Source organism: Myotis daubentonii, chromosome 14 (assembly GCF_963259705.1).
Source record: "Myotis daubentonii chromosome 14, mMyoDau2.1, whole genome shotgun sequence".
Lineage (NCBI taxonomy): Eukaryota > Metazoa > Chordata > Mammalia > Chiroptera > Vespertilionidae > Myotis > Myotis daubentonii.
This window is the reverse complement of record NC_081853.1, coordinates 21,191,039-21,218,134: the sequence shown is the minus strand read 5'-3', so window position 1 is coordinate 21,218,134 and position 27,096 is coordinate 21,191,039. Positions and strand designations below refer to the sequence as shown.

Below are 27,096 nucleotides of genomic sequence, written 5' to 3'. Positions count from 1 at the left end.
ATGTAGGTCCCTTTGAGAAATAACAGGGAGGGAGTGTGCAAAAAAGTTGGGATAAACACTGAAGTCAAAGAAAGCTTCGTGAGCCAATGCTATCAGAAGCAAATACGATGACATGCTATCTTGGAACCAGGAAGAAGTTTGAAACCCAAACAGAAAGCCAGTGCACCTGGAGCTCAGTAATCCAGAGAGAGGTTCAAATGTTGGGCCAGAGAAGAGGCAGGTCAAATCATGCAGGGCTCTTTTGGCCTCGGGTGAGAAGAAGCCAAAAATCTGACACCTCTCTTCTCAGTGACTTTCATGTCCCAATCAAATGTCATACAGACTATAGGAAGGAAAGAAAAATATTTCCCCTTGCCAAAAGAAAAAAAAAAGACAAAGATTTCACAATCTTGAATTTGTATTTCAAATACTATTTGTTTGTATGTGTGGGAGACTACATGCTAGACAACCAGCCAGAGAGACAGAGACAAGAAAGACAAAGGAAGGACATTCACAGAGATGTGCAAATATGCAGGAGCATGAAGGATGATTCAGAAGTGGATGGATGAATGGGAGTGTAGGTAAGTGGTTGCAGAAATAAAATGGTGGAGTAATAACTATGATGGTGGTGGTAACTACAACAATAAAAACAACATTTGATTGTCTACTATGTGGTAGATATTGTCCTTGGCAGTTTACATGAATGAACTATATGCATATTAAAATAAAATACTGCATTAAGCCCTGGCCAGTTCACTAAGTGGTTAGAGCTTTGGCCCATGCACCAATCGATTGAGGATCAATGATTCATTAGGATAGAACACATATTCAAGCATGGTTTCTATGTTGTTCCTTACTCATGAACTGATGTAGGCAAAAATTTCTTCACTGCAGGGGAGGTGGGCACAGAGAGAGAGAGAGAGAGAGAGAGAGAGAGAGAGAGAGAGAGAGAGAGAGAGAGAGAGAGAGAAGGAGAAAGAAAAGTGAGAAAACACATTATAAACTAATTAAGTTGGGAGAAAGCCCAGAAACCCACAGGTTTAATTGTTTACATCATTTGAAAGAATAAAAGCATCCACATTATTTTTTAATGCTACAAATGTTCCAATGACATGATATGTAGAGATTCTTGTAGAGATGCTGTTCTGAAATAAATCTCATTTGATTAGTTATTTCAACACTATTTAGATTCAAGTAGCACCGGCTGTACGGGTGACCTGGTGTCCCCTCAGATTCCCTTTACCAGGCTCTTTATCTATCTGTCAATTGTGTGTGGGCTGCTAACAGCTCGGAGCTGCCCCCTGTCCCTTTCTCTAGAGCTGTGCTTCTCAAAGTATGGTCCCCGGACCAGCTGTACCAACATCACCTGGGAACTTAACATGTAAAACCTTGGACCCCACCCCAGACCTGGCAAATCAGAAACTCTGGGGTTGAGACCCAGCCCTCTGTATTTTAAGGAGCCCTTCAGATGAGTCTGGTAAATATTTAAATTTTGAGACCCATGGCTCCAGAGAATTCCCTTTAGTCAAAACTGAAGCTAACACAAGATGTTACAATCTTTTTCCTCCCACCAGTGGAACTTGGCACAGTGATATCTTAGGAGGTACACTTGAGAACCTTCACTACCCAGAACCCCCTAAATCCTTGGCCCACTCCTTTTTAGAAAGCAGTGGGGAACTCCTGCTGAAGATCTGAAAGAGCACAGACTGAGGCAGGTGGCAAGACCAAGACAGTGCTTGGGGTCTCCTCGGGAAATGCCTCCCCTCCCTTTCTGGTCATGAGGGAAATAACCAGGATTAAGTCTCAGGATGGCCCAGGTGGGAAAGTGCTAAGTGAGAAGAACTGCATGTTGGAAAATATACTCTTAGGAACTAGGACGGGATATTGGAAAGCAGATCCTTAGGGTGCTGGCTCGGGGGGTGGGGGGGTGGGTGGGGGAGAGAAATAGTGGAAGTGGGGCACTCTCCTATGACCCCAGATTTGACTCCCTGACAAGGATCCCAAGGAGCCCATTCTTATGGTATGGTAATGGCTCTTGGAAGTAGAGATGTTATAATACCACAGCAGCGAGTGGTTATGTGGTGCGTGGCTACTGACCTGACCAATTAGTTTTTCTTTCCCCTGGTTCCTAAAAAGGGAAGAATATTGGGATCAGTTTGCTTCCATTTGGGAGGGACAGCAGTACACGTTAACACTGCCAAAGGGTTACCATAATGTTCCTATTCTCTGCCACAATACAGGGCAGGCCAAAAGAATGTTTACCATTGTTCATGTGGAAAAACAATACAATAATCAACAAAAAATAACATAAGAGTAAACTTTCTGTTTCTCATACTCACAGCTATAAACCTACGTTTTCCACACCCTGTATATTTCAACACTGGACATTCTGTACAAAGTAAAACGGAGTCGCTATACTAATAATACCATATTCATCAGATATAAGTTGCAAGTTCTCCAGATGGCATAATAAGACAGATGTACTGAAGATGGTGGGAAATACATATTACAAAGATACAGGATCCTGCGATGTCAGTACAGTGTTCGGGGATTAGTAGTTCGGGACATGTCAAGACTAACTTGTCAAAGTAAGATAGTAGTTTGCATCTTGACCCATCTTACTCCTACGATGACTCACAATGCGTGCCTGGCGCTAGACTGCATATTTGTGGCCCTCCACCCTCACCCCAAGTTTCTTTTGTAAATCCGAACCCCCAGTGTGATGGCATTTGGAGATGGGGCCTTTGAGAGGTGATTAAATCATTAGGGCAGATCCCTTATGAATAGGCTTAGTGCCTTTGGAATAAAGACCCCATACAGCTTCCTCTCCCTTTTCTTCAGGTAAGGGCACTGTGACACAATGGCCATAAACCAGGAAGCAAGCTCTCACCAGACACCAAATCTTCCAGCTCCTTGAGCTTGAATTTCCCAGCCTCTAAAACTATAAGAAATAAATTTCTGTTTTTTATAAGACACCCAATCTGTGATACTTTGTTATAGCAGCCCAGATGGACTAAGACACATGATAAGCAGCTAATGATTCACAGCTTACTCCCTTCTGCTTTGGCTAAACAGGAGCTGACCATGGAGTTATTTATTCCCCACCCTTAGGGGCTGCCTGCAACTAATAAATAACTGACCTGGAAATACAAATGTCCATACTACTTGCCGGGTAGTGGGATCACATCTTTGCACCAATTCATGCTGGAGCTCTCCATGGGATCAGACTGAAGCTGTACTATAGGGGCAGTCATGTCCTTACTTTATTGCCCTTCCCTTCCCCATCTGGCTTTCCTCACTCCCTTTCTCTCGTGGGAGTTCTCTCCATAAAACAAATGCATCGAACCCCTGACTTAGGCACTGATGCCATTAAAATGGGCACATTCTACCTCCAAATGACCCTTTCAATACTTTCCCATTAAAAAAATGATCCATTTTACACACCAACTGCTAAGTCCTCACTTCACTACATAGAGTATAAAACAGTAATTAAGAAAAAAAATGTTAGGAATCAGGTAGCTTTTGTGGTAAAGTCACAGTTTCAGCAGATATTATCTTATGCAACTTTGGGCAAGTTATCTAATCCAAACATACATTTTTTTTCATGTATAAGATGTGCATAAAATGAGTTATTACTGTCAAGGCTGTATTTCATAGTACCTGGCATATTACAAGTCTTTAATGGAAGTTCATTATTAATGTCATTCCTGTCATAATCATCATCATCATAATTATCATCATTTCCATTATTATTATGATAATAGCTCCATATGATTATCTGGTCACCCTATCTAGGAAGAAAAAGGAAGAAAAAAAAAACACCTCCATATACTCATTTAAAAAATAAAAAAATATTTACCCAGCTAATTCAAGGGAATCCTGTTTTGATTTCACTGTTGACTGTGCTTTTAATATTCTTGGGTTTTTCTTGGAATCAAACAGTAATTTTCTAGAGGCCATTCACACTGACATTGACATATGGAGGCCAGATAGAACCTAACCATAGCCTAAGACACCAACATCTGAATTAATGATGTTGATAGTTGAAACAATCAATTCATGACAAGGACATTTTTCAGAAGCCCACGGTACCAAAGTACTGGATAAGTGCCAACATGATGTGCTTCACTGGGCCTGTGTATAAGAAATTCCATAAACCTTTTAAAAACATCAGAGAGAACATTTTAATGCTCAATTTATTCCTAAAAAGCCAGTTCCCTGAGGTTAGAATAAATTAGTGCTCCAAATGCCGGTGTCAGAGTGATTGACTTTTGGCAAGCTGGTATTTGATTTAAAAAAAAAAAAAAAAAAAACTGCTAGGAACCCAAGACTGTTAAACTGTGTACTAAAACAAGAAAAGAGAAATTTTGTTCCACTCTGATTTGTTGTGTAAAGCAAAAAAAAAAAAATAGCAGAGAGATTGTAAGTAGCTGAAATATTATGTTTCCTAAGGAAGAAAACTATGTGATTAATTGCTTTTCTGGGAATGGTCAGAGGTTGGTTTCTATATTCATCAAATTTACCAAATAATTGAACTCCCTACTTAACCCACACTGCTATGTATACACACAGGTCATGAGGCAATTGAGTTTATAGATAGAAACACAAATAAAATCTTATCCAAATTTAATACCTTTTAGTATCATCATTAATCTCAGAACCTCATGAACTCTGTAATGTGTGTGTGTGTGACAACTCTGGCTTGATCACAAATAATCTTAACAGTGCCTGCATTATACAGCCATAGCTCTTTGCATTCCCTGAATCCCCTTCCACTCATACATATTGTTTTTCTCTGTGCCTCTATGACTACATGGAAAGCTCAGCAAGGGGGCTCAAATACAGTAAGGCCTAAGACAATGGGAAAAAGCTATAGAATACTTCGTTAAATGGTACATTAGCTGAAAAATGTGATAGCACATGAATTTACCCAGAAAGATATGTTTTTCAAAAAGTAATAAAAGATAACAGGGATATTTTTGTCTTAATACACTCTTTGAGCTTGAAATCGGAAGTATCAGAAATTATACTGGCACAGCGCCATAAAATAAACATTTATGTTGTATCAATGGATGAACACATGGTGTTGTGTTTGTACAATGGAATATCTCATAGCAATAAAAAGAAAAAAATTACTGTTATACACAACAGGAATGATAAAATCTCAAAACATGAGTCAAGAAATCAGATACACACACACACACACACAGTATGATTCTGTATATATATATATATATACATATATATATATATATATATATATTACCTAATAATAGACAAACATGTAAATTAACCATCCCTCCGCTATGCTCATCAGCCAATCAGGAGAGTATGCAAATTAAACCAACAAAGATGGCGGTTATTTTGCATACGTAGGGGCGAAGCAGCAGAGTGAAGACTGAAGGCTCCGACCTGAGCGAAAGCCTGGGTCCTGGGTGCTGGAGGAAAACTGATGCCGGCAGCCAGGGGAAGGGAAGGCCTATTGCATGAATTTCTTCATGCAACAGGCCTCTAATGTAATTCTATAAAGTTATAACATAAGCAAAATTGATCTACTATGAGATAAATAATCATCTGTTTATATGCAGTGAAAAGGAAGACAACATTAATCTCTTTGAGTTTGGGAGGATTAATGACAAAGAATGGATTTAAGAATTTATCTGGTATGATGAAAATATTGTCTTGATTTGTGTGGTAGTTACTCAGGCACTGGGTGGTGCATTAAGATCTACATTTTAAAAAACAGGGCAATAGTATATAAAAAGAAATCAGGAAATTGATTTATTTTAAAATCAGGAAATGCACCAGAAGAACAGTGATAAAATAAGAATGGTGTACTGTAAGTCAGTGATTTATTTAGCCATGACATGTTAAGGAATCTTGGCACTTGTGTAAAATGTACTAGTAAGCTTCAGGCAGGCTGAACCTAAATACTTTAAAATAGCAAGTCAGTCCTAGACTCCATTGCTCCACCATAGGCTAAATTCTGGTGTCCATTAGATATCTAAGAAAATTCTGGCTCTCAGGAGAAATTCTGGTGTCTATAAAATATCTAAGAAAGATCAGTCTCAGCTTTACATTGATTGATATCAAATCCTGAACTGATTTTCCAAATATAAAGATTGGTCCTTTTTGCTATAGATCAGCGGTTCTCAACCTGTGGGTTGCGACCCCTTTGGGGATGGAACAACCCTTTCACAGGGGTCACCTAAGACCATCGGAAAACACATATATAATTACATATTGTTTTGTGATTAATCACTATGCTTTAATTCTGTTCAATTTGTAACAATGAAATTGGGGGTCACCACAACATGAGGAACTGTATTAAAGGGTCACGGCATTAGGAAGGTTGAGAACCACTGCTATAGATTCTCAAGAAAGCAGCCCAGGGGGCTGTGGGTTTTTAAAAAATATATTTTTATTGCTTTCAGAGGGGAAGGTAGAGAGAGAGAGAGAGGTAGAAATATCAATGATGAGAGAGAATCATTGATTGACTGCCTCTCGCATGCCTCACACTGGGAATGGAGCCTGCAACCTGGGCATGTGCCCTGACTGGAATCAAACCAGAACCTCCTGGTTCATAGGTCAACACTCAACCACTGAGCCCTGCCGGCCGGGCCCAGGGGCTGTTTTTGATTTGGTTATTGCCAGTCTCTCCACCACTCATTCAAACTCCTTCATACTCTCTATGTTCCAACATGCTGGCATACTGTTTACCCTTTGTAAATGCTGTCTCACTAAATGGAGCCCCTCCACACCTTGTTTAGTAGTCACTTGCTATTTGTGCTTTAAGGGATTAACTCTCATGTCACCTGTTTTTATCAGTTAATGCCCTCTGCCTATTAGTGTTTTTGTAAGCTCTTGAACTTATCTCTATTATCACTGTTCATCCTCTGATATTATGAAGCTCTGATATTTTGCATCTGATTCCCTAAATACAGCATGCATTCCTTTAATACAGGGATGATATCTTATATCTTGTCCCTAGAACCTATCAGAATTTTTGGGCTGTACTCAACTAAAGTTTGTTGAAGGTAAGTTAAATAAGGGATTTCAAAAATCTCAAAACAGGTAGCAAATGCCCTATAACTTGTGGCAATACTTGCTAAAATCCAAAAAGACTAACTACTCTTTTTGCCCGAATTGTGAATTGTTAGAAAAGGCAGTGGGCCCTCTTAGCAATATTAAGGAGGATAGAGCATTACGAGGTTAGGGAAGTAATTTTCTAAGTCAAATTACAAATAGCACAGTAGACTTAGTTGTTAGGGAACCATCTGCAAAACATCCTCATTTGCAATTGACTAAGGAAAAAAATGTTTATATTTAAAGTGAGAAGAAGGTCATTTTAACTTTAAAATTCCAATTAAACTAATAGCACACATCTAATATCATGAACATACTGAGCCTGAAAAACCCATCTTTGATTTTGAGGGCTTTTTCTCCCTCTTATCTAAATATGGAAAGATTATCAAGCATCTAATTTTTGTTAAAGCACATTAAAGAGGCCCTTTCAACCTCCCAATTTTTATAAGTGATCTTTCTTCCAGCCATCCATTTGGCTAACTTAATGGCCCTTTAAATTCTCGCTACTGCTTTGCTTTCATAGTCAGCCCTGCATTTAATGGTTTCAAGTACTCTGTCTTATTGTTTATACCCAATCTAGAATGGCACTTTTTAACTCTTCTAGGTGCAGCTCTTCATGGCCCACAGGTGAGTTTTTGTGCTCATGGGATGACCCATTGCTAGCAAAGAAGGGAAACCTTAATCTTGGTCTTGATTTAACTGCCTTCTTCCAGGCATGGGACCAAGTCAACATTCTCTAATGGTGAAAACAGATATAAGATGTTTCCTTTTCCCTGTGATAAGTCAATAAATAGCTAATGTGCTGGAAAGAATAGAAAAGTCGTTTATGGACAGGGCATTTTCTCAACGGCAATCATGAAGCTGAAGATGTCAGTCTCATTCCTAGAGTGAGATGAGTTCTTGATTCTGGGGACCTAGCCAAGCAGACATTATTAGGAAAGAATCACGTTTCTCTATTTGAACCTTTTTGGGGTTACTGAAGGATTAAAACAAAAACAGTTGTCCCTCTTTGTTTTTTTGCCTAAATTATAACTCATTCAGGATGGAAAAAAAAGAATTGTTCATAAATGTTATAAGTTAATGAAAAATGCAGTCACTTTGAACAAGATATTATCATTGAAAAATACAACAGACAGTCTAAAGCCTGGGAAGAGAATCTGAAAAGACAGTTTATTCTGGAAATTAGGCCATTCAAAAATACCTGGGTGAACTGGGGAATGTAGAAAGCCACAAGTAGAACCAGGGCAGGTAGATGCTCAGAAAAGACTCAAGAAGACTTAAAGCTCTCATCTTTGGCTAATCTCTAGGCTCAGCCCAAACAGGAAGTGAAGGCTAAGGCAGAATTGTAAACAGCCTTTTTAAGATTGAAGGAGTATCCCAGAACAGAGCCAAACCACAAAGATTGAGAGGTAGGTGTTGAAATGACCATCAAAATTTATATGTTGAGGTACTAAAGCCCAGTACCTCAAATGCAACCTTATTTGGAAATAGAGCCATCCTATATAATAAAAGGCTAATATGGAAATTGTCCCCTGGACCGGGAGTTTGACCAGGAGTTCAACCAGGGGGCAGGGCCAGCCAGCCAACAGCCCACAGCCCCTCGCCCTGGCTGATCCCACCCCAGATCGGCCTCCCTCACCCTGATCGATAGGGACAGGGCCAGCTGGCCAACCTCCTGTGTCCCCTCCCCCCAGCCTGATTGGTCCTGATCAGGGCAGGCCGGCCAGGCCCCACCCTTGCACGAATTCATGCACCTGGCCTCTAGTTACAGATATAATTAGCTAAAGTGAGGCCTTTAGAATGGACCCTAATCTAATATGATTGGTGTCCTTATAAAAAGGGAAAATTGGGACAGAGAGACAGACAGGAAGAACACATAGGGAGAACATCATGAGATAATAAAGACAAGCCAAGGAATAGGAAAGATTTTCAGAAACTCATCAGAAGGTATACAAGAAGCATGGGACAGATTTTTTTCTCCTAACCCTCAGAAGGAATAACCCTGGCAACACCTTGACCTTGGACACTAGTATCCAGAACTGTGAAACAATAAATTTCTATTGTTTAAGCCACCCAGTTTATGGCAGCACTAATAAACTAATTTATCATGATATATATATTTTTTTTTAATATATATTTTATTGATTTTTTTTTTTTTACAGAGAGGAAGGGAGAGGGATAGAGAGCTAGAAACACTGAAGAGAGAGAAACATAGATTTAGCTGCCTCCTGCACACTCCCCACTGGGGATGTGCCCGCAACCAAGGTACATGCCCTTGACCGGAATCAAACCTGGGACCCTTTAGTCTGCAGGTCGATGCTCTATCCACTTAGCAACACCAGTCAGGGCATGATAGATATTTTTTGTTTTAACTCCTGGTGTTCAAGGAAATCTCTATGAAACACTAGCTGAATACAAGTCAACAGAGCAGGCACTCCAGTGACTATACATAACAATGAAGTTTTTTCAAATTTGGAAAATTGAAAAAACAAACCAACAATCAGCCTTATAGTCTTCAATAATCAAGAACATCAAACTCTGGCAAGGGAGGAGAACCTAATTTCCAGAGTTACCACATTATAATATGTAAATTTCCAATTTTTTAACAAAAAATCACAAAGCTTAGAAAGAAATAAGAAATTATAACACATTAAAATGACAAGCCCATCACTTAGGAATCCCAGACATTGGACTTACTAGTAAAAGACTTTAAATCAACTGTCTTAAATTTGTTCAAAGAGATAACAGAAACCATGGACAAAGAACTAAAGAAAATTGTAAAATAACAAATAAAAAATGAGAATATCAATGAAGAGATATAATTTATAGCATTTACCATCTGCTAACATTCTTTATTAGTTGCTTATTTATTGTGCTTATTGACTACTAGAAGCCTATTGTATGAAGGTTCGCGCAATAGGCCTTCCTACCCTTGGCTGCTGGCACCGGTTTTCCTCCAGCACCCAAGACCCAGGCCTTTGGTCTGGCCACACCTGAGAAGCCAAGCCTCTTCAGTCTTCAGTCTTCAGCTTTCAGTCTTCACTCCAGCCAGAGCCTTCAGTCTTCGCTCCACACCTACATATGCAAATTAGCCAACATCTTTGTTGGGTTAATTTGCATAGTCACTCTGGTTGACTGGTAGGCGTAGTGGAGTGACACCAATTTGCATGTTTCTCTTTTATTAGTGTAGGTTATCTGTTTCCCTCTGCTCAAACATAATCTCCAGGAGGGCAAGAATATCTGTTTTTTAGTTATCAGCACGTAGTCAGTGCCTGACAGACAGTAGACTGTCATCATTTGTTAACTGAATGTTGCCTCTTCCACATTCAACAACCTATTACCTATAATTCTGTGATATAAAAAAAAATCATTAAAGATGATGTGACAATAGTGAATACAATTCAGAGTGGGTAATAATGAACTGGAAGTTTCTGAATGTGATGACTCAAGGAGAAAAGTTCCTGGTGACATAGCTGGATGAACAGTCTGTTACTCTGAGCATACATTACACACCCAATCACTTCTCCCGTGGACAAAGAATACATAAATGTCATGATTTATATTAAGGAAGGAATCTATATAGTGTAGGATGTGCTAATTCAGTGGAATCCCCAAATGATATTAGTGGTGTCATATTTTCTAGGCCTGAAAAATGTTTTAAGACACTTTGGCATTCTGCTTTTTCAATCAAAATTTAAATTAAGTTATAAATATTTATGGATTTCAAATTTCAACATGACAGGGTATTTGTTTAAAATATTAAATCTCTCCCTATCTCTCTCTCTTTTTCAATTTTTTTTTATCAATCAATGAACCACCACCTATACTGACTTTACAACTGCAAGAACATTCCCTAGCTTCTATTTTTCCTTCAAAGACAATTTTTACTTAAATATTTTATATAATTTATAATTCCTATAAAAAAGGATTATGAAATGGCTTAACTTTTAGTAAAATTTTAACAAAATATGACCTTGCTGATAAATACAGGTCTATAGAGTAAAGGTAAATGTCTTTCTTGAGGCTATCTGAATTTTCATTCTATGGAATCTGACTACATTTGTTTTTTAAGAAGTCTACATTTAGCCTACAATTTTTTTAAAAAAAAGCATATATTTACAAGAAAACCCTACAGCTAACATTATATTTACAGGTGAGAAACTCAAAGCTTTCCCTTAGGATGTTTCCTCTCACCACTTCTTTTCAGCATTAAAGTAAAAGTCCTTGATAATACAGTAAGGCAAAAAAGAAAAAAAAAGGAAAAAGAAAAAAAAGACAGAAAGAAAGAAAGGAAGAAAGAAAGAAAGAAAGAAAGAAAGAAAGAAAGAAAGAAAGAAAGGAAGGAAGGAAGGAAGAGAAAAATAAAGAATTCAAGTACAAGTAATATAGGTTGGGGAAAAAACAGAAAATGGTCCTGTACTCAGATGCATGATCATCTATGCAGAAAATCCAAAAACAAATCAACCAAAAATCAAAACAAAACAAAATGCTGAAATCCTGTAACTAAAAAGCAATCATAACAAAGTTGTAGGATATAAAGTTAGTATCCAGAAGTCAATTGCTTTCCTATCTACACTAATAAAAGACAAAGATGCTAATTGACCATACCTTCACTATGCCCAAGTCACGCCCACCAGCCAATCAGAGCAACTATATGCAAATTAACCCAACCAAGATGGCTGCTGGCAGCCATGGAGCTGGAGCAAGCAGGAGGCTTGGTTGCCCTGGCAATGGAAGAGGCCAAGCTTCCTGCCTGCCCTGGCCTCTGCAAAAGGCAACAAAGTTTCAATTATAGAAGACAAATAAATCCCAGATACCTGCTTCCTGCCAGCCTCCACTGGGAGCTTGGGTGGCTAGGGGCTGTGGCCAGCCTGAAACAGCCATCAGCCCCTCACCCAGGCTAGCCAGGCACCCCAGGGGGAACCCCCAACCTGAAGGGGCTGTGGCCAACCTGAAAACAGCCATCAGCCCCTCACCTAGGATGGCCACACCCTCATGGGGTGAGGGTCCCCACTGGGGGCCTTGGCCAGCCTGCAAAAAGCCATCATCCCCTCACCCAGACTGGCCAGGCACCCCAGCAGGGACTCCCACCCTGAAGGGGCTATGGCCAGCCTGCAAAAGGCCCTCAGCCCCTCACCCATGCTGTCCAGGCACCCCAGTGGGACCCCCACCCTGATCTGTGACACCCTTCAGGGCAAACCACCTGGCCCCCACTCATGCACCAGGCCTCTATCCTACATAATAAAAGGGTAATATGGAAATTGACCTTAACAGCAGAGCGACTGAGAATCACTGGTCACTATGACACACACAGACCACCAGGGGGCAGATACTCAATGCAGGAGCTGCCCCTGATGGTCAGTGTGCTCCCACAGGGGGAGCTCTGCTCAGCCACAAGCCAGGCTAACGGCTGCCAGTACAGAGGGTGTGGCTCCCGCCTCCTCAGCAGGTCTAAGGATGTCCGACTGCAGTGTAGGCCTGCTCCCTGCTGGCAAGTGGACATCCCCTGAGGGCTCCTGGGATGCCAGGGGGATGTCTGACTGTCAGTTTAGGCCCAATCCCCTGGGGAGCAGGCCTAAGCCAGCAGGTGGTCATCCCCTGAGGGGTCCCAGACTGGGAGAGGGCACAAGTTGGGCTGAGGGACCCTCCCGAGTGCACAAGTTTTTGTGCACCGGGCCTCTAGTATAACAATAATGAAAAAGTGGAATTTGAAATTAAAAACACAATAACATGTATTAGCAACCCAAAAATGAAATACTTAGGTATGTATCTAACAAAATATGTAGAATATCTATTTAAAGAAAACTACAAAATGTTGATGAATGAAATCAAAGGAGAACTAAGTAAATGGAGAGGTAGCCAATATTCATGAATAGGAAGATTCAATATTGTCAAGATGTCAGTTTTCTCTAACTTGACCTAAAGATACAATGTAACCCCAAACAAAATTCCCACAAGTTATTTTATAGATAGTAACAAACTTATTCTCAGGTTTATACAGAGTAGCAAAAAACTCAGAATAGCCAATACAATATCAAAGGAGAAATACAAGTTGGAGGACTAACTCCATACTGTTTTCTACAATTAAAAACGGAACTGCCTTATGACCTAGCAATTCCACTTCTGGGAATTTATCAGAAGAAAGCTGAAACACTAATTTGAAGAAAGAATATTTGCGCCCCTATGTTCATTGCAGCATCATATACAATAGTCAAGATTTGGAAGCAGCCCAAGTGTCCATCAGTAGATGAGTGCCTAAAAAAATCTGTGGTACATTTACACAATGGAATACCACTTGGCCATAAAAGGAAGGAAATCTTACCCTTTGGGACAGCATGGATGGACCTAGAGAGCATAGTGAAGTAAGCCAGTCACAGAAAGACAAGCACCATATGATTTTACTCATATGTGGAATCCAATGAACAAAATGAACAAACAAGCCAAACAGAGACAAACTCATAGAAGAGAACAGGATGACAGTTGTGGAATGGAGTTTAGGGGGTCCCTTGGGGTATGTGGAGGGATTGAGCAAAACATAAATAAATAATAAAACAGCTATGACCACACACAAAAAAAAGAATTACTATAAAACTACATTAATCAAGACAATACAGTATCTGAGAAATAATAAACAAATAAATCAATGGAACAGAATAGAAGGCCCAGAAACAGACCCCCATTAATGTAGTCAACTGATCTTTGACAAAGAAGCAAAGGCAATACAATAGAGCAAAGACGATCTCTTCAACAAATGATGCTGGAATAACTGGATATCCACATGCAAGAAATAAAATGAATCTAGACACAGACCTTACACGCTTCACAAAAATGAACTCAAATAGACTATAAACCTAAATGTAAACACAATCTATAAAACTCCTAGAAGATAGCCTAGGAGGAAATCCGATGACATTGGTAAAATGATGCGTTTTTCGATAGAACACCAAAGGCACAATCCATAAAATAAATATATGGTAAGCTTGAGTTCATTGAAATTAAATAGTTCTGGTCTGTGAAAACACATATCAAGAGAATTAACAGATAAGACATAAACTATGAGAAAATATTTGCAAAAGACACATATGATAAGTGACTGTTACCCAAAATATACAAACAAGTCTTAGAACAACAACAAAAAACAAATAAACAACCTGATTCATAAAATGGGCCAAAGATCTTCACAGCCACTTCATCCAATAATATATACAGATAGTAAATAAGCACTTGAAAAGAAGTTTCACATCATATGTAAACAGGGAAATTCAAATGAAAACGACAATGAGATACAACTATTAGAATGGCAAAAATCTAGAACAATGACCACACCACATTTCAGTGAGTGTGCAGAGCAATCACAAGTCTCATTCACAGTTGGAGGGAATAAAATGGTACAGCCACTTGGGGAGATAGTTTGGCAGCCTCTTACACAACTAAACATAGTCTTATCACAAGATCCATATTAAAAAAGAAAGAAAGGAAAAAGATAAGGAGCAATTTTTCTCACATAAGAAGAAATCCTGAGGTAGATGATTCAAGGATCCATTCAACAATGTAAGCCAACATTCTGGGCCCTGGCTCCCTCCATCTTCTCTGCTCTCCGCTGCTGTTGGCATCCCCTCCCTCATCATTAAGAGGACTGCACCAGCTCCGAGAGTTCTGTCCTCCCGAGGAAATGTGACAAAAATACGAAAGGAAGACAGGGGTTTTCCTCCTGGTGGCAAGGGTGACCACATGCCCTGGTTTGCCTGGGACAACCACAATTCACGCTCTATTTTACTTCTAAAAGGGTCCTGGATTCGGCAAAAGGTTATATCATTGCTCCAGTAATATTATTTTGTGTGTTTTTTTTAAGCAAGAAAAATACTTCCAAGAAACTCCTTCAGAAACTGTCCTGAAGGGTCCTAGTGATCCGGACGAAGTCGGGGAAGTTGGGCTAGCTGAGCATTTGGCATTTTAAGCCTTCACAGGTGGTGGCTTCTGCTGGCCAAGAAGGGGAAGAGAACGGCTGCTTTGGTGACCAATTGGGAGTGGCGGTCACAAGCGACCGGTCTGCCTTTTCATCGGCGGAGCTGGGATGTCTCCTAGCTTCTCAGCCTGCAGGATCAAGATGCCTCGCCAAGCCCCACAGACACTTTCCATGTGGCTCATGTGAATGTCTCCCTCAGGGCGTCACGCGTGTTCTCAGGAGCAAGCCTACTGCATTGCTTCCTGCTTTCTAGGTATTGCTCTATTCCTCTGGGCATTTTCCGGGCACAGTGGCATGGCCAGGGCTCTGCCAAGCACCATGTTTTCTTCTGAAACTGGACCCGCCTGCTCTGCATTGTTGCCTAGGCTCTGCTCATGGTTTCGAAGCTGTCTAGGGGTCTGGGGCAAAGGAGGGGAGAATGCCACTCTCTTTATATGTTGAGCTGTCAGCAAGTTCCAAAGCCTATTGTTAGTGTCCTAAGAGCTAACCAAGTGTTTAGTCAACTGGAGCTTGAGGTGGACTAAATTGGGTTCAGCAGTATTCAACTCTCCTTCGTTTCCAGGCACAAGTGCCCGACAGAGAAATCTTGCTTTGATTAGTTTATAAAGAAGAGAAGTCCAAATCCAGCCTTAGGGTTCAGGGGCCTCAGTGATGCCTTTGGATTTGGTGCCTTTCTCTCCAGCATTCAGGTCTTTGATGTTTTCATGCAGGCTCTCTCTTTGCAGGTGGGCTGAAGCTTGGAGTTAATACCATTGCAACATAGTAACAGAGAGAAGAGAGAGAGAGAGAGAGAGAGAGAGAGAGAGAGAGAGAGAGAGAGAGAGAGAGAGAGATATCACAGCTCTTTCTCAAAAGTTTTAGTAAAACTTAACCATAGTCTGCCATGGGTCACAGGCTTGCTCCAAAACAATCTTTATGGCGGCCAGGGGTGTAATACAAGAGGAGCTCTGTGCCTGCTCCCAGAGCCACAGATTTGAATGAGTCCCATCTGAACCACATGGGCTGACAGTAGAGTGTGGAGATCCCAAGGTGAAGATGTAAGGCTATAACAAGAAGACGGAATGGGTGCTGGGTAGGCAGAAATGATAATCAGCCTGAGACTGGTCCTCCTAGGAGAGACCTTAGGGGTAATCTAGTTGAAATCTTTCATTACAGATAAGAAAACTAAGTCCTAGAAAGGAAAGCCCGCATGAAAATACATTGGAAACCTTATAATTAAAAATTATCAGTTAATAAAAAATGTCTATCTTAGCAATGAATCATTAAAAATACATAACTTCATTAAATGTTTTAATTTGAAATACAAACATACATTCAATTACTCGTCAATCTTCTGCTGCGGGATCAAGGTATTTCTCATGATTAATGCATCACCTGATTGGCCTCCCTGTCATGATTTTGAAAAAAAATCAACTATAATAAAATTCACTCTTGTGGTATGTAAAGTGAAATGAAAACTTAAGGTGGTTGCACAGTAATCTAAGTGTAGTATTTTCATAGTATTTATTATTTCCCCGAAAATTTGCTGTTGTCTTGCCCAGAACTAATAGTGACTAACTTTTACTAAGTATTGTTGAAGTATTCAAATTAATTTTCTTTGGAATAACATCTCTCTCTTTCTCTTTCCACTTGTTTCATTGGCTTATATAAATTTTAATTACATAAATAATTATGAATATATGTACATACCACTAGAATAAATAAATTATTATTAAAAATAGCCAATTCTTGGTAGCCAAAAACTCAAGTAGGTGGAACATTCTAGAGACATGCTATTACCTGTGAGTGTTCAGTGTACTGGGGCATCAGACAGTATAACTTGCAAACAGAACAGATATTTTCTTATTGGTTTATATATTTTCTGGTTAGAAAATGATTGGTGGTTAGCGAAATCATAGCATCTATCCTATGAAATAAGAGACCACGTGGCTCAAAATCAGGGACTGTATACATAGAAAGCAACTCCAACGTACTTGTTCTCAGATCTCCTTAGATATCTAGCTTGTAGATTTTGCTTTATACTTCTTACCACTTTATTGCTCAAGGCCCATAATCACAAGTTTAAATATCACAAGATTAAAGATAAGATGCTATAATTCTTCACACAGATATTCTCATGCCTCTGATCTGCCCACCCTCCCTTCTTCAGTCCATTCTATTCATAGACACAGTACAGGGACATGCCTAAGACAAACAGAGGCAGCCTTACCACACTCTCATCTTCGTATGTTTGTAACATTTTAGCAAATCACCTAATTGAGCTATTGTGCCAGGCCTTTTGAGGAAGTCCCTCGAAAAGGAAGTCGAGAGCAGAAGAAAAAGTGTCCAAACCCACATCTGAAATTTCAGGAGAGATCCTGAATTGGAGGGTCAAGTGCAGCTTCCTACTACAAGTCTTAGAACAAAATGTCAAAGAGACAAACCATTTTGGATAAATATTTCCTCATCCTGAGAAAACTTCAAGTTCACACAAGCTTGCAGTCTGTTCCCTATTCAGGTATTATAATACATTCAGATATAATAGACAGAAAAGATCAATGTCTCTTTTCAAAACCTTACTCCGTGCTAGATCTCCAGTGAATGCCAAGGCTGTGCGAACAAAGGTGAAAATCAGAGGGAAGCCCCAGGCTGCAGGCACCGCCCTCAAGGTTCCGAATCCAGATGTGAGTGCCACGTGCGCACGTGAGTATGATCGGCGTTTGCTGTAAATGGGGCACACTTTGGACTGAGGGAGCCATGAGACTGGTTCAGCAGAGTAAACTAACTCTGGGAAAGGTGGAAAGTCTTTTGAAAAGATTAACCATTTGATATATCTTGAAGAAAATTGTTATTTTCCAGATCAATACGAAAAAGGAAAATGGGAAACCCTGGTAGACTCAGGTAGCGAAGGATCTGGTAGGAGTATGTGCCAGAAACCCAGAACCGGCAGCATAGGCTCAGCTAGTGCCTGCATCCCACCCTCCCAGTCTTCCCTGAACCCACATTGCATCCTGGCTGCCTGGCCCCTCTTCCTCTTCCTGTGCATCTCCATAACTTACAAGCCATTCTTTAAGGGAATGTACCTCAGAGTAATTATCTTATCCAAATTCTTTTTTTATCACCTGCCACTCCCACAGTAAGACAGCAACTTCATGAAAGCAGGAAGTGGGTCCAGATTGCCACCTGCTGCATCTCAGTGTTTAAATCCATGCCCAATACCCAGGTAGAGCTTATAAGCATTTATGAAAGACGCAATAACTGAAACTGTCATGACAGTGAATAGGCAATCTTCTAATAGCCCTCTCATTAAACAAGGCGGCAGGACTAAAGGCATATGCATTGCTTAGCAATAGTATTATGGTTCAAGGCAATCTTTCATTTCCTGGAGTTGTCCTCCCATTCATCTAACAAAACCTTACGACACGTGAGGAACATGCCAGGTAAACACAGAAGGCTGAAGTAGGACATATCCAAACTGCAGCCAGAAATGTTTCGGCTCAGTTCTTCATAGCTTTGTTCTTGCTGGTTTTAGGAAAAAATAAAGAAAGCATTCATGTCAATCTAGAGTTAAAAAGCATGAACTAACCAGTCTTTTATGCCAGGCCCAGAGCATTTTATGTCTTTTCCCACATATACACTGAATGGCCAGATTATTATGACCACCCCATTAGTACTTCATTGACACTTCCAAAAATACTGAATATTGAAAACTTCCTAAGCAAATCCTCTCAAGGTTTTATTATTATTATTATTTGCATAACTAATTCACTTCATTGTACTAATGAGGTGGTCATAATGATCTGGCCACTCAGTGTATATCCCAGACTTAGTTCAGGAACTAAGCTGTTCCATGGATCCATTTAAAAATCATCACCAATTGACAGAGCCATCATAGTCAGCTTTGAAAACTTGCCCTTCATGATCCTAACTCCCTAATGTTAGTGATTACGGCACAGATGAAAAGATGCTGGCCCCGTGATCCTCTCTGGCTGTAATTAGAAGATGCCTAAGACATGACTCTCAGAGAAGCTGAGTGCTTTGGAGGACAAAGAGTTAACGGTGACTTGGGCATGTTTTGCTCTGTGGACTTGCTGGGGGCTGGAGAGGATAATGGAGAGTCCTAGTTAATGGGGCAACAGAAGAGAGGAATATGCCAGTGATCTCTTGGCTCATCAGACAATGCAGAGACACTAAAAATGACAGAACTGTTTTGGCTTAGGAGCTGTAGGAGAGCTGCCCAGTTCTGGAGACATTCTGAGATCCGTGAGCGCCGGGCAGCCAGCAGAGCCACGGCTGACCTTTCTGGGCACAGTTCCTATCCGCATTAAATTGAAAGGGGAATAAACGACACCTTTGGCTAGCAAACACGAAGGCCCCTTTTTCCTATAAATGAAGAACAAAAACAGAAAGGAGATAAAAGAAGATGAACACCACTCTCACAAAGGCAATATAGTTGCTAGCACTTTGGCCTAAGGCAACTTATCGTTAATTATTCATGCAGATACGGAAAAGGCCAGTCAAAAAAATCAGATGTTTGCAGAACATGTTCAAAATATGGATCTAAAGAGAGCAAATGTGGATTATCAACTGGCGTTTTTTTCTATTCACATTTGAAGATCCAGCATTATATAACACGAAGATAAAGGGATGTAGCAATATTATGAGCATTTGGGTGATGTTCCACCCCATTAGAATTCAATATGAAACATCCACAAAAAAGGGAAACAAATAAAGAAAAAATAGACAAGAGGGAAATGCTTACTTGCCCATATACAGTGTGCTCCACTCACAGTTTTGTTTGATATATTCCATAGCTTTGTTCAGAAATCTTTGTGTAATTGAGTGCATTTTTTTCACTTCCTTGGGAGTGTGACACTGTGAATGCATGGCCACCATTTAAATATTCCATCTTCTGTGTCAGTGAACAAATCTTTGTAGCAATACGGAAGAAAATATGGGTAGGTAGAAGTCATGGCATTTATAAACAGCCAAGTGAAAATCATCATTATTTTATCTGGGTAGGTGTGGAAAGTTTTGCATGATGATTTGCTGCTTCGATACATTCCAATATTTTTATTAATAACAATATTTCTCTCTCATATCAATGTTTGGGACCACATTTTTTTGGGGGGGGGGAAGATTCATGATGTAGTTTTGTATCTGACTGAATAACTTTGTGCATCCCTAAGTATACATGGAAAATGTATTTTGTTTCAAAAATGTATAGAACTTGAAATACTAATTTCCTAAGATATTTGAAGCTGAGGCCAGTAATTATGGAGTGTGGGCATTCATGTCTGTGTGGTGTCTATAGCTCAGGAAGAGAGGACCTCAGTAGAGGCACTTTAATCTGTTGCTTTGCTTAGATTCTCACCCAACTCTGACATGTCATTCCTCCACAGGGTCACCTGAGTGAGCCTTGTAACACCCTCTGATCACATCCTACTTATATCCACAGATGCTGTTCAGACTTTCAGGAAAAAAAAATACAAATTTCACAGTGCAGCCTCCAAGACCATTCACAATCCAACTCTGGCCCACTCTTCAGCCATGTTTGTGCCGGTTTCTCAGGTGGACTGTGATTCCTCCATCTTACGCAGGCACACAAACAATTAAAAAGCTGTTTGAGCACCTGGCGTATTCAGTCCAAGATCTAGAGGCTGAGGGTACCATGGTGCATAACAGATACGTTTCCACATAGAGACAAGTATAGAGGCTCTACAATGGTGGGGAATAAGTAGGATGCTGGGGAAGCAATAGACTTGGCCGCGTGGAATGGTCACAGCCCGCTTGCATGGAAAATTAATGTCTGAGCTGACACCCAAAGGATAGAAAGGAGTCAGTTAGCTAAACAGTGTATTACCTGGTACTCTGGAAGAGGGAAGCGTTTTCCCAATGCCCTGTAAAGGGGACATTTTTAAAGAGCTGGGAGAATTTGAGGACCACGCTGCAGAGTGAAGTATTTGCAATTACCGCAGTGCGCCCTGCTTCTTCACTCCTCTGCTCCTATCTCCTGGGTGGGAAGCTTCTCCCGGGGCTTCTTCTCATTATCTGCCCGATGCGTTCTAAGTCCCCTTACATTTCTTCTTGGGAGTCTTCCCCAACCACAGCATCAGCGCCCTGGAGAAACTTCCACAGTGCCTCCTTTGTGTCCGGGGCCTGTAGTTTGTATGGTGTTAGGGTGTTTCACATGTTACACAGTCAATGACTATTTTCTGGTACCTTTGTTCAGGTCTGTAAGCTTTGAGGGCAAGGGTTTTGTTTGTGTCCATCTTATCCTCCCAGGTCAGCACAGAACAAGGCACACAGCTGATACTCAAGTTTTTGGAGTGAAAGGGAGTGGAGATAGTTTCAAATGTCTTACATTCTTGTGCCCATCTGCAAATGTTGGTCTGGGGTGTAGGACAGGCAATCTTCTCCAGACATGTAGGGGGAGATGAAATTAGTTCAGAGCTTCCCAGTGTACACGTGGGATCTTTATCTCCCCAGATAACACAGAAGGCCAGAGTGACAGAACCACAACCCAGCCTGTTTTTAAAAGGCCGACCCAGACCATGCAGTCTTCTGGGGAGAATAATTAATTAGATTGGAATGGAGACAAAGTAGAAAGAAATGCAAATACTTGATCTCTTTTTGAGTGAGAAGATAGAGTTCTTTTTAAAGTGCCAAGCATGTTTTAGGGAATCTTTGGAGACCTGGCCCATCAGAAAAGAAACACAGGCAGGATACCAGCGGAGGAGTTCCTTTTCTTTAGTGTCTTCTTTGAGAAATACTTTTTTCTTTTCAAATGAAAGGAGAACATAGATTATAGAAATGCCAAACGCTCAAAGAGACACACGCTTTAAACACCCTACATGGCACCAACCACTTTCTGAGCATTTCATAAACGGACATAACCCCTACCTTCCACGGTTGCTCTCTTGGGCTGAATGGTGATGGCTCCTTCTGCGATGTCTTCGTGTTGGTACAGTGGGTTTATTTTGGACCCCCAGGTGTCTGAGCCCACCCAAAGGAAATGGCCCACTTGGTCAGCTCTTTTGGCTGCTGCAAGGATCTGCCTGCAGAAAGGAATGAGAAAAAATACATTAGGATAAAGAACAGCTATTGAACATATGCAAATTAGGGATCAAGCAGAAGGAAAGCAAGCTACCATTTCTCAAAGAGTAAATAACTGATGCCCAAAAGTTACAGCTTTAATATAAAAAGAGACTTTCTAAAGGAAAACCATCAAAGTGGCTTGAGGAAAATAGAGTATTAAAAGTCGACAGATAAAAAGAAGAACTATAAATGACCAATAAACTGGTCGTTCACATACATTAGAAAGGAGGAACATGTGGAATAGAATAAGATATCAAATTCACTTCTTGGATTGGCCAAATGTTTGTTTATTTTGTGTTGTGAGTTTGGCATGGGCTGGAGAAATGAGCACACTCATTCTCTGCTGGTGGTAATGTCATTTCTGAAATCAATGTGTTTCTTAATGAAAGGTCTTAAATTATTGATTAAAACTACAACTTAAGCTTGAACAATATACAACCAATATTCATATGTAAAAATTGTGTGTGTGTGTATATATATATATATATATGTGTGTATATATATATATATATATATATATATATATATATATATATATATAAAACAATGGCAACAAGATGCTTGGATACTAATCATAATTTATATCATTTACCTGTATACTTTAACTTTCTTGTTACTTATGCTATAAACATATGCTTGTCACTGTAAAAGAGCCAGTTTAATTAAAAATAAAATAAATTAACAAAAGGGAAGCTTAGTTATTCATGGAAAAGTTATTACAATAATATTTTTGGAAGAACCGAGCATGGATAAGAGGTAACTACATTAGTAGAACAGAGAAGGCTACAACTAAAATGGTACTGGTAGGTAATATCACAGGAGAAATTGTTTATTTACCTCTTAGGACTTGGAGGTACCAAGTGCCACAGAGGTGCATGGCCAAATTCAGTTGTCTTAGTTGAAAGATTGTGCATAGAGTGGCAAAAGACAACACCCAGGTTTGCCTCTCCTTCTCCCATGCAGGATATGGGAAACTGTGAACAGCCAAACAGCAGAAGGTTGTGGGCGAGCGATGATGAGTTAAACATGAGGGTGAGGGTGGCGAAATTGGGAGGAAGAAGTTAAGGGTACCATTAAGTATTGAAATGGTAAGGCCCTCTACTAATTTACATAATTCTGAAAGCCAACCATGTGTGTTATTCCAGGAAGAAATTGCTTTTCTGAGAAAATCTGAACCCTCAGGGAAAAAAAATCTTAGATATTGGCATAGAGAGATCCTTGAACGGAGTTGACCAGGTCCACTGAGAGCCCTGTCAAGCGCACAGAATTCTTTAGTCTCTAACCCAGCTGGGAACGGCTACAAATGACTCGTAATTGTGGAGAATCTTCCATTTAAAATAGAAAACAACAACAACAAAAAGTAACAAGGGAAAAATAAACAGCAGTGTGGGATAGGGCAGAGAAAATATATGAAAAAGAACAACAACAACAACAACAACAAACAAATACATTTAAATGAGAATTATCATATCTGTAATCAAGAGCAAGATAGAAACCAACAAAAAATAGGTTTATTTATAAAATTAAAGTTACATTAGAAGATAAAAAGAAGAAATTTCTAAAGAAAATTCTCCAGGAAGCAAAACCATAACAAAGGGTAGAACATACACAGAAAAAAGGTAAGTGTTTCAAATAATGAATCCAAGAAGACATAGATCCAACTAACGCCATTTCCAGAGCAATGTGCAGAGAAAATAAAGTGAAATGTTTTGAATATCATTTTAATGAAAAAAAGCCAAGAAATTGAATGTACAAGTTCCCATATTAAAAAGGCTCACCCAGCATAATATTAAGGAAAAATCAAACATGTCACAAAATTTAAGATTTCTGAATATGAGAATATCCTAAATGCTTCTATGAGAAAAATCAGGACACATGCAGAGAAATAAGCAGCAGAGAGAAAAAAATGATGAGTGATGGAGCAATGTCTCCCACATTCTTAGGAAAATTATTTATAATCTAGAATTCCAATAGAAATAGAATTAGCATAATCCATGGCTGTTACAGATTTTTCCATCCCAAATTAGAACCTCAAGCTCCCTACAAGACATTAGCCTGTAACTCATTAGTTACCATAGATATTTACTGTAATAATTCTGTGCCAGGTATGATGTATTTAAAAATAAATATGAGTCTAGACCTTACATTCCCAACTACAAAGTAATTGTGGAGGCAGAATAAGAACATTATTAGGCATAAAAGGAAAAAACCTTTTTCTTTAATTTTCCTTTTATTAGAAAGTTATTGGAGGATAGCTCCAGCAAAATGAGGAAATAAACTATGAGTAAACATAAAAAAAGAGAGAAAAATAAAAGAAAGGATAGAGATTTCAGGAGGGAAGTGCCCAAGACAATAATACAGGTCACCTTATTACATGGATAATAATGTAAACACTGATTTATATTTAATGTAAATCTGATAGAATGATGTTGGGAAGACAATGAAGAACTAATTAGCCAAATTAATAATTCAAAAATTACAGTACAGACACATATGCAAATAAGGCCTGAAGAAATAGCTTAAAGAATTAAAATTGTTGCTCAAAGAGAATAGAACCAAAGAGTTTAGAGGAATGAGACGGGAGACCAATATTTTGCACCAAAATTATTGTAGTCATATTTTTAAAAATATATGCATTTATTATTTTCATTAAAAAATGACACACAATCAATTGTTTATATTTGATCTAGAGGTACCACTTCTACTGCTCTACTCAAAGGAAATAACCAAGTATACTGTCAAAATCAAATGTTCATTAAAGAGACAACCAGAATGCAGAGCAATAGGGAACTGGTTACATAAATAGAGACCATCCAAAGGATGGATGGAGAGCAATTAAAAATATACTCAGTGTAATTTCCACAAGGTATTGTTAAAGAAGGAAAGTCAAATAAGCAGCTGCAAAAGACTGTTCAATTCTTATATAATGAAAGCTGGCCAAAATTTGCCTGTATTTCTGTATATACGCAGTTAAAACTATAGGGTTATATAAGAGCACAGAAAAATACAGATGCCAAAGGCAGGGGATAGAGGCTGGAAGAAATGGTAAATACTATTTTAGCTTAACTAAATTGAAATATATATGAAAAATATGAATAATATACAATCTGTTGTTAACAAAAACCATTCCTTGAGGAATTGCTGGTAATTCCAAAGAGAATGAAAAGGTAGGGAGAAACCAAGTGAAACAGGAAGAGAAAGATGAAACTGACATAAATACAAAAAGTAGACATTCACCTTGCCATATTTATGGAAGAGTGTGGGGTTATTTGTCAAGATAAGTGAGATTAAACCATTTTAAAGTACTTATGGTACACAAAGTGAAACGTGAATTGCAAAAAGTGAAATATAAAATTCAATGTGATCTTGATTCTGTTGGGAAAAACTTATGCACGTGTAGAAAAAAATTATTACAAACCTCAATCCAGAATTTTTTTAGTGATTATCTCTGAATGTTGGGATGCCAAGTTTTATAGGGATTGCATAAAATCATAGTTTGTAATTATTCTCTCTCACCTTTGATTTTTCTAGATAAGCAGGCGGCAAAGTAAACTTAAGAGTTCCTTTTAATAAACAGCAACAGCCAAAACTTCTCCACATTTTTCAATGGACTTAAAATAGCCATGTATTGCTTTATAATCAGAATAAAGTGTTCCAGAAAAGAATCCATTCTTGTCTAAGATCCAAATTATTAGTAAGCATGACTGATTTAGCACCTATCTCAGTTTCAACATCTAGATGTTCATATCTCCTCACTGCTATTCTCCAACAAAGTATTTCAAGTTAATGTTCTAAGAAATCTCAAAATTTCCAATCTACAGTGTAAATTTCCTGAAAACAGAAATAACATAACATTGTAGGTCATTAATACTCTTCAGACATCAGTGTGTTTAAGATCATGCTCTGGAAGACACTTCTATATGCACTGAATTCTATTACTGTGCTCAAGAGCCATTACTGCTATCATTACTCTAAATCACAGTATAAAATAATAAACACACAAACAAGCCCCAGCACACAAAAATAGCACAGTTATTAAGATTATATATATTTTATATCCCAAATTAAAACCTCACACTACCTGAAAATCAAGAGTATTAAAACTAATTTATCACCATTGCTATTTGCAGTAAAACTCCTATGTGCTGTGTATGATGAATTTAAAAGTACAGAGCTCTCTCTCACTCTCTCTTTCTCTCTCCCTCTCACTTCTCTCTCTAAAATCAATAAAAAAGATATCCTTGTGTGAGAATTAAAATAAAAGTAAAAATAAACACAAAGCCACACCTTATCAATGTATTACATATTTTTAAATGTATAAAATATGTATAAAAAAGATATATGAGATGCTTAAGAAAGGTATCAATAGAGTTGACAAAACCTGGAGCAAAAAAACAGGGTAATATTATGAAATAAAAATTCTCTGAAATAACTAAATCACAAAGTATGAAAGAAAATGCCCTAAGAGCAAAAGAGTCAGCATTTTATAAGGAGAGAAATAAGGGGTGATCAGAAGCAGTGCCCATAGAGAAGAGGCTGTTTGAAGTAAACCTTGAAGAACAGACATACTTGCAACAGGTAGAGAAAGAGAAGAAACACCACAAACAAAAGCCATGATGGAGGAGGGACCAGGAGGTATTGGAGGGCCAGAGTCATGCCTTTGGGGAGGAGAACTGGGAGAGTGGAGAGGAGTTATAGCTGTTAAAATAGAACCACTTGTGAAGACATCATGAAGGTCAGCAAGGCAAGCCTGTATTTAAATTATTAAATGGTGGGCATTTGACTAGGCATTTTATTCACCCATTGAATGCCATTTATTAAGAATATCCTACGTACTGAGTACTGTAATAGGGCCTGAGGACACCCAAACCCACCCTCCCCACACACACCCCTCTCCTCTGGCAACCATCAGTTCTCTGCATCTCTTTTGCTTGTTTGCTTTTTGGTCTTTAGATTGTACATATAAGTAAAAACATATGATATTTGCT

At 39.1% G+C, this 27,096-nt stretch overlaps 1 protein-coding gene across 1 annotated transcript in view; it reads right to left on the bottom strand.

The window, feature by feature from the left end:
- The window catches only part of GRM7 (glutamate metabotropic receptor 7), a 754,621-nt gene that overhangs the window by 342,592 nt on the left and 384,933 nt on the right, over nucleotides 1–27,096 (bottom strand). Inside the window, exon 4 of the mRNA XM_059662903.1 lies at nucleotides 21,914–22,068. Coding sequence (XP_059518886.1) covers nucleotides 21,914–22,068 — 155 coding nt within the window. The remainder of the gene's footprint in view (nucleotides 1–21,913; nucleotides 22,069–27,096) is intronic.